Below are 14,828 nucleotides of genomic sequence, written 5' to 3'. Positions count from 1 at the left end.
ACAGCTCACAAATATTCAGTTTGTTTTCTTTGCTTTCAAAATGACACTTCTCCTAAACAGCTGGGTGCTGTAGTTGTGACCAAACACGACTTCAGCTGCAGTAAAAAGTGTATTAGACTAGTGTTCTTTTCAGGTCTTACACAATGGCGCATGTAAGATTACATAAAATCCATTTTAAAAAAGCGCTATAATGAGGTAAAAGGTCACTGTGATGTGTTTTTTTAATGATTTTTTGGTCCACTGGGGACCGAGGGCTCAGAGGTATCAATGACATAACAATGCATGTAAGACAACATTTAAAGCAACTTGATGAGAATGAATAAAACTACTAGTTTCCTTCGTCTTTGTAGTGTAACACTTCTCATTGGGCCTTACGTTGCAAATGAGCGAAGGGGCGTTTGTGTGTGTGGTCTTTTGTTTTTAGCTGTTGCTAAGGGGAAACCAAGGACACTGTAACACTGCAGCAGCTTGCCTACTCCTCCTCTGGCCACTCCAGGGAAAAGAAAGAAAATAAAAATCAAATAAACCTTCTGCAGCTCGCCCTGGGCAAGACAACGAGGCATTTGGTTCAGGCAGCAGCTTGCACTGTAGCCTCAGGTCCTGTCTGGCTTGCACATGATAGATTTTAATCAGTGACTTATGACCCAAACCAGCTACACTCACTGCATTCAAGCTTCAGTAATCTCACAGTCAGCTGTGGTTCATTTTGGACAACACTGCTAAAGATTTGCTGAGTCATAGTTATTTTTTTTCTTTTTTTACACTGTTAACTGTTCACCTATTTTTTTTATATTCTTATAAATGCACCATAGGGGGGCTTGGGGTCAAAACGCCATTTTCAGTATACTACTGTGTATATTGTTGTATTGACAAGTCCTTGAATCTTGAATTTCTTGCTGTTATTTTCTTATAAAATTACATGTTATTTGTAAAAAGATATAAGCCAAAGCAAATATAAAATGCATGTGTTTGTGTGCGAGTCTAGGGTTCTCCTGTGTATGTGTGCTTAAGACCAGGATGATCTTCAAGGGCCTGCTTGTTTGTACCTGCTGTGTCATTCTGCTCGTCCTCTCAGCATGACACCCTGTAGCCTTGGATCAGCCCCTTTGACATCAAAAGACTTCTGTGATTCTTATCAGATAATATTCTTGTCCCTCTTCCCTCCCTCTTGAGTCTAGTCTCCTCACACTGTTGACCTGGATCACGCACACTGTTCGTTATGGCCCCTTGGTCTTTCCTCCTCTTATCACCGTGATGGCCAGGCCATGATAAGGCAAGTCCAGGCTCAGGACGCAGGGAGGAGGGAACTGAGCGCTCTTCTAAGCAGTTGCACAACTTCAAGGCAGTAAAGCGCTAATCTTAGCTGTGTGCATGAGGTACTGTTGTTTACACGCTCACAAAAGTGACATATTTTCTTAAATGTATTCTGACTTGTGCAATGCAGCTTAAACTTTAGGTATTATTTTAATGTCAAGTTTATATTAATGTGATTTAGGAGTACACCTGACCTGGTCATACTTATCTTCTTAGTTCAGCTGCATCTGACATGTGACAACAGCACATCTGTCTCAGTGGCACATGCATTTATGAGTATACCGGCTAGGGCAGACAGACAGAGGAGACTGGTGTCCAAAGTCACGACCCTGCCCTGACCTGAATGAAGGAAATGGTCACACTGCTTGAGACAAAGCAGGTTAAAGGAGAGTCTGAGGGGCTGGCTGGTCAGGCTCTAACAATGGGTCCGTGCTCTAAGACTGTGGGCCACACAAAGGCCACAGAAACCCCCTTTTTCTACTCCCACATTGCAAAAGAGATGGCATTTCACACCGGCCTGTGAACAGCCATTCAATCAAACTACTGTTTAACCCGACCCCTGGCCTTAACAGAAACTAAGATGGGTCTGGCGGGATGTATTTAGGTAACTGGCCACACTGAACTCACTTCACCAGCATCAAGTGAACCAGCTGAACCACGGCTTTTTTTTCAGTTAATATTATAAGACTTTGAATGTCAAAATCTGAAAATGCATTCTACGTTGTAATCACTGCTAAGAAAAAAAGCGAATATTCTTTAAAGCATGTAATCAATAGGTGACTCAATAAATAACATGCCTAGTGATAGGGTGTAAGAAGCAGTAGCACCCTGGGGAATAAGAAACATGACCAGACCCTTCGTCTGGGTCAACTACCCTCAAGCTGGGGCTGAAAGAAGCAACCACATGACCCTCTCTCTTCTCAATGGACTGCTCCTCCCCTCTACCTGTACGTGGCTCGGATCAAGGTGTGGGGGCTGAATATCAAACAGACCGAGGCCTTTGATGTGGATAGAAACACAAACACTGATTTGAGCAGAGTCGTAACAGCTTATTTGTTCCCTTTAGTCATTCATTGAGCTGCTTGTTGAATGTGCATGTCTTCAAAGGACCGCTGCATGCACCAGTGGTACAGTAGCCGAGGAGGACCTGAGAGATGGCTGTCCTGGAGAGGTTGTGGGAAGGCCATCTGGCTTCCTGTTCCTTAGATTTGATATTGATTTATTGACTGTACATGGCAAAGATAAGGGGGGGGCCAGCAGCTGCCAGAAGTTCTCAACCGCATCCTCACAAACAATGGACCTCCTGGTCATCTGCATCCTGACTAAATAGTTCATTCGTAGGTTTTTACAGGGAAAAACGCGTGTTAGAGAAGAAACAAGTGTAATATAAGGTTTGTCTTTTTAAAGTAACGAGAAATGTCAAAGGTCACTAACACAATTACACAAATTAACCCCTTTAAGGCCACAGATTTATCACTAATTTTACACTTTATAGTGTATATAAACACATTTACTGCTCTGCAGAGCTGACATAATGGCAGTTTTAACGTCCGTTGCGATAAACACTGATCCCAATAATGAGGTGCAAAATGGGATTTACTATTCCTAACAAACCCTAACAACCTTTCACAGTTTACACAATCACAGAAACCATTAATTCAAATTTAAGCTCCCATGAATAACACGTCTCCCATTCCTGTTAAGTGAGCCAGGAGCAGTTTGGCCTGATCCCTGTTGTTAGAGGTGTTAAAGCAGCGCCACAGTAAATTGTACTCAAGCCTCATCACCAGTGCAACACCCCCACCCCCCCTCCTTTAAAGAAAGACACACTCACAGAGAGAGAGACTCTAGTGTCAGCCACCCAAGCCTGTTCCTCTTGCCCACCCCCGAGCCTTTCTTCCCTTTCCCTTCCCCTGCCCACACAAGCCTGTGATGTGACTGTCTGAGATAATGAGGTGAGAATTTTACTGCAGAGCTCTGTGAGCCTGGCACCAATCTGTGAGGAGGAGAGCCACCGGCCTCTGGTCTGCAGGCTCTCTGGTGTGGAGCGCCCTCTGTTGATCGCTGTGAGCTTACAACCACTGCTCTCGCGGGTCTGCAATGCACTTCAAAGTGGGAGATCAAGGGTCGACTTGCGCATGACATCCAGAGAATGACAATGCCTCAGCCAGCCTGCACCTACTGCAAGATACCAGTCCCCCAAACACAAAGGGACGCAGGCAGCGCCCACAATACTTTTCTTCATGGAGGAAGCACATATTCACGACAGTGATATACATACAGGAAGAAGGTAGTGCTCTATCTGCATTCTACACAAATACTGTTGGGCAGAGGCAGTGTGGGAAAGGACAGCAAAGGAGACATACTGGCAACAGATTCTTTGAGGCGCTCTGTTTGACTGCTGAAGCATTAATTGATAAGAGCCATCATCACACTGCTTATCTTTACAGAAAGATACCTCATTATCTTGTGTATTTCAAGACAAACATGTATAACAGGGTGATCAAAGCGTTTTCAAACTGGGCTCTTTCAGCTACTTTAATATTCTATAGTTGAAGCACAGATGTGAATAACAGTCACTCCAGCTTCTCTTTAATAAATAAAAGCGGAGCAGTTGCATGAATAGCAAATACGAACTTGCAGGTTTAGTTAGATCCTGCTCATAATCATTGCTGCAACTGCACCCTGATTGTTTCGTGCAGCAGTGAAAGCTGCTTTCCCGTTCACTCACACGCACACACACGCACACACACCCTTTTCCACCCCAGCAGGCAGCTAGAGGTGAGCCTCTTGTGATCAGGCTGTCGTTTCCTCCGGTTGGCTCTGTTATTCCAGAAAGCCTTTGTAAAGGAGCCAAGTGGCCCAGGCACAGACAGAAGGTGGGCTCCTCGCATGCATCTGAGGATGTCAGGCAGGGGAGGGAGGGAGGGAGGTGCTCCTGGCAGGCAGAGACAAGAAGAAAACAAACATGGAGCTGAAACAAGACAGCAGCATTAAATCCCTGCTGATTTATACAGTAAATCAGACCAGATTAAGAAAATACATCAAGGATTTACCTGATTGACACGTGTTAACAGATCCACAAAAAAAGGGTTGAGATTAAGTGTATGCTCACTTTAAACAAACCATGCGTTGCGCAATTCTGGTCAACACGTGTTGGGAGAAGAGTACAACTCAAAGAGGATCCTGAAATTAAATGAATAAGAAAATTGGAAGACTTTAACTGTGTGAAGTCTCTCAAATTGAGCATTCACTTTTAAAACTCAAAATCAACCTTAAGCTGAGCAGGAAACTCAAAAAAACTGACAGAAAAGACAAGGGTTGGCGTTCTGCTGCTGACAAGTGTTTGTGCTTTACAAAGTGTTTTATTGTGTGGTCTATGAGCAGGACTGCCATGTAGTAGCCATGTGACTTTAATTTTTTGTAAAAAAAAAAGCGACTATGTAAGGCTGTGGGTGTGGAGCCTGAAGTGGAGGAAGCTGTCCAAGCTACAGACAATATTGGAAAATCCTGCACACGAAGCATGACATGCTGGATAATTACAGGAGCAGGTTTATCAAAAGAACTGTTCCACGTCAGAAGATCATTCCATCAATCTTTACAACTCCTCCCTATGATTGTTATTGGGAATGCAGACCTACCCCTGGATTATTTCCACTTGTCATTATCTTGTATGTGATTGTTTAGGTTTGTTCAACTTTGGAGTATTTATTTTAACACACAACAGTTCTTATTTTTCTACCTTTCTGTGTTATATATTTTTTTCATTGAGCACAGGTTGAGTTTTTAATTTTTTTGTTAAACATAAGATTTTATTTTCTAATGTTGAACTTTTTAAGTCAGAAAAGTCTTGATTAATATGTGTATACACTAATACAGCAGTAATTACACTAATTTACAGAACAATACTGTGCAAGGGTCTTGAGCCACCCCTCAGTAATTTATATGCTACTTCCAAGTAGTCAGACTTTCTTTCAATTTTTAAAGTTTTCTTGTGCAGTAGTTCTCCAGACTTCCTGAAGGTCTTTTAATGTTTTTCTTCGGATATTGGATGCTTTTTAAATTATTTCCTTAGGAAAGATGCACCTGGCTTTTCAGTTGATCAATTAGTCATCTGACGCTTCATCAGAAGTGGTCTCGGTGGAGGGGCGGCTCTTAGAAAACCATTCTTAAGGAAGGGAAACTGGGAGTAAAGGCTGATGTAAGCCAAAGTATCCAAGAACTGGACTGAAAATCAATGGCAACAGGTCTTATGGCATGACAAGTGCAAATTTGAAAGTTTTTGTTCATCATTGTCAGCATTTATGGAGAAGGTCAGGAGAGAGGTCCAACAGTGAGTGTTTACAGCCATCTCCTAAACACAGTGGACACTCTGTTATGGTTTGGGGCTCCATTTAAGTTGGTGGTGTTGGGCATTTTGTCAAAACTGATGTAAATATGAACACAGAAAAGCACCGTCGGAGTTTGAGTCACCATGCAATATCATCTAGAAAGCATCTGATTGGAAACCGCTTAATTTCTCAGCATGAATATGATCCCAAACACACAGCCAACTCAGTAAAAGCATACCTGGGCAGAAAAACAGAAGGGGACACTATCAGTCATGAATGGGCCTCACCAGAATGTGGACCTCAACATTATTAGAGCAGAGTGGGATCATCTTGACAGATAACTGAACAAAAGGCAGCAAACATCCAAATAAGAACTTTGAATGTCCTTCAAGAAGACAAAGAAAGTTCAAGATGTGTTGAAGAACAAAGGTGCTTGTACCAAATAATGATTTTGAAGAACTTTTATGCTTTTGCATCTTTTATGCTTCTACTCTGATAATCAGCAGGCATGAGTCACATTTGTAGGGACTTTAATTTGCGGCATTGCATCGTCTGTACGTAATAATTGATCCGAGGTCAACGCGCGCCCTCTGCTGTTCAATGCTCACCCACGGCAACGACCAAAGTGACGTGACTGTCACATTACACCGCCGGGGTCGGGATGGGCAACGGACACCTCCTCGCCATCTATATTTAGATGTTTAACCTGTATAAGCAAATCCTAGAAAACTGCAACCATCGGGGGAGCCAGGCGGTTTGGAGCATTAAGGCCAGGCAGCAATGGCCACAGTGAAAAAGGACAACAGGCTGACGAGGTCTCAGAGCTTCGTGTGCGTCGGTTTCGCCGGGTTTTTTAGCAAAACTGTCACGTCACCTTTAGAGGTGGTCAAAATAAAAAGTCAGGTGGGCACCTTTCACTCCAAGAGGGGTTTCTGGCAAAGTTTTCTCCTCATCTACCAGAATGAGGGGCTTAGGGGATTTTGGAAAGGAAATCTCGCCTCTTGCCTCCGGTTGTTTCCCTACAACGCAGTTCACCTCGCAACATACAGAAAGTGAGTAAAGTTACTTATACTTATGGTTTGTCTCACGCTGTGTGGACTGCAAAGCATTTTATGTGATCGTTCGACCCAAATTTATCCTAAATAGTTTCTTATTCGACTTGGGTCACATGACGTCGACTTTGCGTTTGTGTTTTGAGGTGTAAAACGGAATGAAACACGCTGAAATTACAGAAAAAATAATATTCAAGTTAATTCTTTATGTATCAGGACCTAAAAGAATAAAAAATAGTTGATGTAAATGGTCTGTTTTCTTTTATCCCTTAAGTTAAAGATGCACTTCCTGTTTCTCTATGTGAGTCGCACGCTCCATTTTAAGCCAATCAGAAGGCTGGATTCTCTCAGCCGAGTTTTAAAGTGGCATGATTGTCTCTTCCCTGGGTTTTGTCTCGCAGGTAGTGTGCCATTATTAACCATCGTATTCCTGAGGCGCAAAATGTTATATATTCCCAAAACTGGTAGAAAATGGTAGAACTAACGTTTATTTTCTCATAATTTCGACTTACTATCGAAATTGCGTTTATTACTGAGTAGGTCGAAATGTCCAATTTTGACTTATGGATGGCAATTGAAGACATTTGGCGTCACTTCAAATTCAGACAAACCTTTAAGCCGTCCCATTTTTTTGTAGACTCAAGAATCCTTCAAATTTATTAGGTTAAACTGTTGAAATTGTTGTTTTTGCTTGACAAATTGCTCAAATTATTAATAAAACTACATCCACAATATTTGAGATTTGGGGTTTCGTTCTTTGAAGATGTCCCAAATTTCCCAGCTCCGCTTTGTTAGGGTTTGTTATATGTTGCAGCTCTGATACGTAGAAATATAAGCAGTTGGATGGACTTTGGTTTGGGTCTGCGAGTCCTGTGGTTTTACAAAAAATCCCAGTGAGAGGAAATAATGCCTATGAGGCAAAAATGAGGGCATGTAACCGATTCACTGCTGGGTAACTTCAGGACAAAACACAGGCAGTAAGCAGCCGGCAAGACAACAGTAATCCCGCAAAGAATATCAAATCGACTTCCTACTATCTGTATTAGTCATTATGTTTCCCGATGAGGTGTTTTTGTTTCGTTTCATTTTGTTTCTTATGCGCGTGTGCGCACCACAACCTGGTGTCCTGTACACACAGTTCCAGGAAATGCATGCCTTTTCCTATATGTCTGTGACACCCACAAATACACACACGTGGATTCAGTTATTCACGTGCTTCTGTGTTGGAGGCTTCCAAGAAGTGCTCTGAAATAAAAATAGGTGCAGTAGATGTCCGAAAAAAAATATTTCAAAGCAGCAGAGCTTGTCTGACGGCTCTGAATACACTTAATGTCATTTTCATGTGTGTTTTAAATACTAACACGATGCATAAACAAACAGGGTGGCCTTCGATGTAGTGAACAACCACTTGGATCTTGTCTTTTTATATATAGCTATCTAGTTATACATGTGTATGTATTGTGTTGGTCTGTCTACAAGACAAACTGTCTTACAGGGACATCTGAGTTTTATTTCTCATAGATTTCTTTCTTTCCTCTGTGTGCAGGATAGTCCACCTTCACATGGATGAACTGGGCTTCATCTCTCAGTGGAGAGCCATATTTGCTGGTGGACTGGCCGGTGTTGTTGCTGCTCTGGCCACGTACCCGCTGGAGGTGGCAGAAACCAGGCTGATCATTCAAAACTGCAGGCAGCCCACATACATCGGCGTGGCTCACTCCTTGTCAAAGATCTACAAGAACGAGGGGCTGCTCGCCCTCTACAGGGGATTTTCCCTCACTGTCTTGGGTTCGTATACACGTTGCTACAAACGAATTCGTTTTTAGTGGATCGTGTAAGATTTTGCATATGAATCTCACGTCACGAAACTCTACCTTTACCTTAAGTTTCATGTCCTTACAGGTGCAGTTCCCTTTTCTGTCGGATGTTATGCAGTTTACATGAACTTGGACAAGCTGTGGCAGGAGCCTCCTGTTCGCTTCACTCCCCTGCAGAACTTAATAAACGGCTGTTTGGCAGCAGGAGTGGCTCAAACCCTCTCGTACCCTTTTGAAACTGTAAAGCGGAAAATGCAAGTAAGTTTGCAGAACACCTTTTCTGCTTGTGGGGTATGTTTGGAGAACTGAAACAGGACTATTTTTTGTTTTTTCAAGCTGGAAGTAATTAAAATAGAAACATAAAGATAGATACACCATAAATATTTATTTAAAGGTGTTAAATGGAAGTGTTACAGCTGCATACCGATGCTGGAAATACTGTGTTGGTCTTTTTAATTAAGTTCATATTTCTTCTTCAGATGTCTCAGCTGCTGACTAATTGGGAAATGATTGTAAACACAACACATTTACAGTGTAGATGTTCCTACATGCTGGCTGTAGTAACATATTTAGTCCATAAGAGGGCAGTAGAGGTTTGCCTAAGTACCGGCTGACCTTACTCAGCCACTCAATGATTTTGAGTATGGAAAGTTAACATCAGAATTACTTCAGTGGTGATTTACCTAAATATAAAGAGAAGAGATATTTACTGCATGTGTTTTAAACTATTATAATCACAGGAGTTGTTGGTCTGCACCATGTTGCTTTTAAATAAGGGTGTCTATACGCTGCAAAGGACACATTGGGAACAATGGTGTGGCAAAGGACAGGATTCTACATCCGGTTTTATCTGCCTATTATTAGATGGGTTCAGCAGAACAAGGTTCAACAGCAGCTGGGAATGTGAATGTGTCCCAGCTCTGCAGAAGCTATAGATATGTTCTCTAAAGATAGCCAGCAACTATCAGACAGCCGGCGTGTGTTTCCAGTCTGCTCAAGCATCGCACCGACGTCACTTACTTTAAAGAACAGTCCTGCGTAAAGGCTTCATTTAGCTATTCAGCTGTAGTGTCTGTCATTAAAAAGCTCAGAGTTAAACATTAATGGGGGGAAAAAGCTGATGATGTTTGCTGAGGCTTGGGGTAATGATTTAAGACGTGTATAGTTTAACTTGCTGGCTAGCTTGGCTAGCTTTAAGTGTCCTCTACAGATAAAGCTGTTTGAATAGTCCTATTGGTCTCGTGCTTTATCCATGAAACACAATAGTCTACTTCTGATAGTTACTCTCTGAATCTTTGGCACTACTTTGGTGGCCCCTCCAACAATATGAAGATATTTGATTGGTCCTGTGACTGTCCTTTTGCATTTACTGATAAATGACAGCTGAATAAAATCAAACACATAGTGTCACAATATTATGTCCTCTGACCTTCCCGGTTCTGAGTTAATAAGCACCTTCAAACTCTGATTCACCATTTCCTTTTTTGGCTTTCATTCATTTTAACAGGCACAAAGCGCCCGCCTTCCCCATTTTGGAGGAGTCGACGTCCATTTCACTGGAATGATCGACTGTTTCATACAGGTGATTAAACACAACGGCGTCCTTTCACTGTGGAACGGCCTTACTGCCAACACAATAAAGGTATGATTCACTTATACATTGGTAGCAATTTATTGTTATATGGCCAAAATACGGGTCTGTTTGATCTTCTGTTATATAAATAAGAGCATTTACATGTTTAATAATAGTAATGTTTAGCGTGCGTAGTTCACAGCAGGAATTTCACTACCAAGGTGGAACAGCACGCTCCGCTCTTAAAGCTACAGATCCCTTCATAGCCCAAAACTGTTTTTACTTGTGACCGTTTTAATGATAATAAAGTGCATACCGAGCACAAGTTCTCTGTCGATCTGTGATCAAAATAATTAAGTGTTGGCGTGACTTTAAAATGCAGTTGTCTTTTGTCACTCCCCTACAGATTGTTCCCTGCTTTGGCCTTCTTTTCACCTGCTTTGAGATGTGCAAGCAGGTCTGCCTTTACCGCAACGGTTACATTATCTCCCCCCTGAGCTACAAGCTCACACCGGGGGTCGACCAGAGCCTCGGGCCGAACGAGCTGGAGGAGGTCAAGCGCCACTTGAAAAACAGGCACTTTGGCTCAGGGGATTCGTCTTTGAGAAATAGATGGTGATGCTTTACGTGAACGATGCCTGGTTTATTAAAAAAAACGAGAGAGACGGAGCGAGAGACTGAAAAATGACACAACAGCAAATCCAAGGGCATCCAGGAGCCTACCTCTCTCAGACTTTTACATTTTATTTAAAAGTATTTTAAAAAGTTGTTTACCCATCCATGATTTACGATGGCTTTTTACCTGACATGTGCCTTTTAGGATAAATATTTATTCTGGGAGCTCTTCGCTGCATTAGAATCAGTGCCATAGTCTGCTGACATAAAATAGTTTTTAAAGAAATGCTCATGGATTTTGTGAACTCTGACCATCATGAGCGCCATGTGACAGGTTATGATTTTAATGTATGAATGAATGCAAAATTTTTAATGAGTTTTAAGTTAAAGTATGTCATTATTGATGATGTATTCTGCTAACATGGAAAGAAAGAAAAGTGTTTGTGAGGTTTAAATGATTTGTTTTTCATTCTGAAGGTAAAAACATTGATTTAACCTCCTGTTTGCTGAAACCCACATTCCTCTACGGTGACTTTGCCCTTAAGTTGTCTGTCAGCAGTCTAACCCGTTTTCAATTGTTTCAAGTTACTACGCACCTTATTTAAGGTGCTTGTACTTTACAGGAGTATTTCCATTTTCTGCTAGTTTAAACTTGACATTGACCTCTACCGTTTTGTTTACTCCAACAAGCTACTTTTCAGATTCTGTAATATGTGACACATTATTATATGAAAAGATAATAACAAGAATTTTTTTTATAGCTGAATACGTTTACTGGTTTGTTTCTGCATTTTCACTTCAACCTCCTCTCTTGCTTGTAGTGGTAATTTGCTTTAGGCCAATTTGTTATTTGGTTTAAAGGTCTGTGTGCTCAGGTTGAGAGTGAAATCAGTCAGGTGACTGTATCACGTCAGCTCACGTGGGCAACTCAGTGGCAGCCAAAAGGACATTAACAGCTGGGATGACCTTTACCATAACTGTGAGGCCTCATCAGCCCCAGAATGACATTTGACACGACCTTCAGGTTAATCTGAATAAGAATGGTGATAATATAACGCCTTGACGGAGCCTCTCGCTTCTAATCAGATGCGACTTTGCGAGTTTTAAAAAGTCGCAAAAGTAATTCATAAACTTTCTCTCATGCGGGACTGATCTCGTGCCTCCATTTATCTGAGTGACAAGGGAAAGCTCCAAATCTGAATCGAAGGTCATCGCCTGGCCCCGCCCACTACTCCCAGAGCCGGCCAATCGCAGAAAAGAATCGAAGTTCACGTTTTTTCTCGCGTACAGCCTCCTTAAATCCCCTCACTTCTAGATAGGATTCGGCCATTTCAACCCCACCAACAGAGTAGCTGGACGGCGGCTGATAGCAACTGAAGATGAGTGAACAAGCTATTTCCTTTGCCAAGGACTTCTTGGCCGGTGGCATCGCCGCTGCCATCTCTAAAACAGCTGTAGCTCCCATCGAGAGAGTGAAGCTTCTGCTCCAGGTGAGTGTGAATCGCTTACATCCCTGTGCAAACACCTGAAAACCTAATGACACTGTAATTATTGATATCAGTCACATACGTGTGTTGAATACTGCTGTTGCTCCTTTGCAGCTTTTCTTCTTATTTCTTATGTTTGGAGGGGAAATTATTAAGATGCTTGTGCATGTGGCAAATGGTTTAAAATCTAATAGTAATCTAATCGAAATGGAAATCTGCTGCATGGTCAGGAGTAGAAACTGGGCTAAAAATAGTAAATCGAAGCGGCTCTGTCAGAGATTGGTGCAGGCACAGATGAGGAGCGAGCAAGCACTTGTTATGTAATAGACCGGCCTGAATGCTCGCATGAAAAGCGGCATTGTGACAGGAGAATGTGACCGTCTGTTGCCACTGTGGTGTTTAAATAAAGTTATTCTCGTGTCAAGACAGGTCATTAGTTTGTCTTGACATCAAACAGCCAAGGTCACAGCAAGGTTTGCGCCATGGCGCTTCACTGCTGCATTGGGCCCGGCCTCAGCAGCAGCAGTGGCAGGGGGCGGGGCTGTGAACTGTTGAATGAAAGGGCCGTCCACCTGCACATGAAAGCAAATGTGTGTGACTCAGTAGAATAACGGGAATCTCCCAGCTTAGACAACTCAGAAGGTGACCAGGTGAAAGCTTGAAGAGGAAACTTGATATGACGAGCTTCACTCGTTACTGCCTCTAATGCACTGCGGTGTCTCTGCTTTGTTTACAGGTGCAACATGCCAGCAAACAGATCGCGGTCGACAAGCAGTACAAGGGCATCATCGACTGTGTCGTTCGTATCCCCAAAGAGCAGGGCTTCCTCTCTTTCTGGAGGGGAAATCTGGCCAATGTCATCCGATACTTCCCCACTCAGGCCCTAAACTTTGCTTTCAAGGACAAGTACAAGAAGATTTTCCTCGACGGCGTGGACAAGCGGAAACAGTTCTGGAGATACTTTGCGGGTAACCTGGCATCTGGCGGCGCCGCCGGAGCTACCTCCCTCTGTTTCGTCTACCCACTCGACTTCGCCAGAACGCGTCTTGCCGCCGATGTCGGCAAAGGGGGCCACGAGCGTGAGTTCAAAGGTCTGGGAGACTGCTTGGTGAAGATCTTCAGGTCCGATGGCCTTAGGGGTCTGTACCAGGGCTTCAACGTTTCAGTACAGGGCATTATCATCTATAGAGCTGCTTACTTTGGCATCTATGACACAGCAAAGGGTGAGTGTTTGCTGCTTTATGTCTTTTTACATAGCAGTTTTTAGCCTTTTAATCTCACCGGCTAATGTTTCTCTTACAGGCATGCTTCCTGACCCTAAGAATACGCACATTATAGTGAGCTGGATGATTGCTCAGAGTGTGACTGCCGTAGCTGGTCTTACGTCCTACCCCTTCGATACTGTCCGTCGTCGTATGATGATGCAGTCTGGACGCAAAGGAGGTAATAAAACCCCAACAAAATCAAAGTATAACTTCCTCTTTATTTTTTTTCCCCACTGTTCTATTTAAATGAGGTTGTAACATCTGTGTGATTCTGTCTCTTCAGCTGACATCATGTACACGGGCACCATTGATTGCTGGAAGAAGATTGCACGCGATGAGGGCAGCAAGGCCTTCTTCAAGGGAGCCTGGTCTAACGTGCTGAGAGGCATGGGTGGCGCCTTTGTGCTCGTCTTGTATGACGAGCTTAAGAAAGTCATCTAAGATGTTTTTGTATGTTCACTGCTCATGTTGTGAAGTTTAACTGTAACATATCTTGTACATTTGGAAGGACTTAAATGCCGAGCTATATTTATAGGGACCAACTAGTATTTTCTACTAGTTGTACTGGGGGAATATGTTATGCACTCTTCTCTTGGCCCATTCATTTTCTTTTTTTGTTTCGCCCCTTACCAGAATGTCATTCCCTGAACACAGGAACCTTGCCAGTAAGCGAGAAATAAAGGCAACCTACAGAGTGACTCTCCGGCCTGGTTTTGAGGTGTAATGCCATGTATAAAGTGTACGCGACAGAGTGTGACCGAGATCCCCGGCTGCGCGTCTCCTCAGTCACGCCTCCTGAGGCGTGAGGAAGATATTTGGCTGCCTCCTGTGAGAAATGTAATCTTAGACTCGCAGGTTGCAGTTGGGGGGGTGCCAAAATCAGCTGTGAACGTTGACCCGCTGACGATATTTTAACTGAGACGCGCTCGCAGCGAAATGATCTACAGAAAGTCATTAGCTTTAGCAGTCTCCTGTGCATTTGCAGAATGATAAAATAGTTTCGAAGAACATTTGCACAGGTGACTTCCTCGAGGATTACCTGTTGTAAGGTGGATTATTCCAACCTTCTAAATATACTTTTATCTCCTGCCAAGCCTCTTCTGACTCCCAACTGGTGTGACTGACGACTACGACCTTGAGCCATTTGTTCAGTTACCAGTTTGACACACAAGTTATTTACTGTCACGCTGAAGGGATCTCAGGATGAAATGAAAGTGTACTGGAGGAGATTTCTGCATTCTGGCTGGTTATTAAAACGCATAAAGGACAATGTAGAGGGTTTCTAGTGGGGTGCACTGCTTGTGTCCACGTGTATTTAAAGGGGGTGTCATAAATTCCTGCTGATACATGATCCTGGCATGCATAAAGAGGCAC

At 42.9% G+C, this 14,828-nt stretch overlaps 2 protein-coding genes across 2 annotated transcripts; both read left to right on the top strand.

Annotated features, from left to right (window-relative positions):
* Nucleotides 1–6,271: 6,271 nt before the first annotated feature.
* Nucleotides 6,272–11,776, top strand: slc25a43 (solute carrier family 25 member 43). Its single transcript, XM_006781261.3, has 5 exons — nt 6,272–6,697; nt 8,244–8,485; nt 8,600–8,772; nt 10,022–10,156; nt 10,494–11,776. Exons 1-5 carry the CDS (start codon nt 6,426–6,428, stop codon nt 10,704–10,706), a joined length of 1,035 nt encoding a protein of 344 aa, XP_006781324.1. The 5' UTR covers nt 6,272–6,425; the 3' UTR covers nt 10,707–11,776.
* Nucleotides 11,777–12,006: 230 nt separating this feature from the next.
* Nucleotides 12,007–14,152, top strand: slc25a5 (solute carrier family 25 member 5). Its single transcript, XM_006781262.3, has 4 exons — nt 12,007–12,192; nt 12,926–13,412; nt 13,492–13,632; nt 13,738–14,152. Exons 1-4 carry the CDS (start codon nt 12,082–12,084, stop codon nt 13,893–13,895), a joined length of 897 nt encoding a protein of 298 aa, XP_006781325.1. The 5' UTR covers nt 12,007–12,081; the 3' UTR covers nt 13,896–14,152.
* Nucleotides 14,153–14,828: the final 676 nt, after the last annotated feature.

The sequence above is a fragment of the Neolamprologus brichardi genome, chromosome 2 (genome assembly GCF_056152115.1).
Source record: "Neolamprologus brichardi isolate AB-2024 chromosome 2, ASM5615211v1, whole genome shotgun sequence".
NCBI classification, from domain to species: Eukaryota; Metazoa; Chordata; class Actinopteri; order Cichliformes; family Cichlidae; genus Neolamprologus; species Neolamprologus brichardi.
This window is presented reverse-complemented; position numbering and strand designations above follow the sequence as displayed.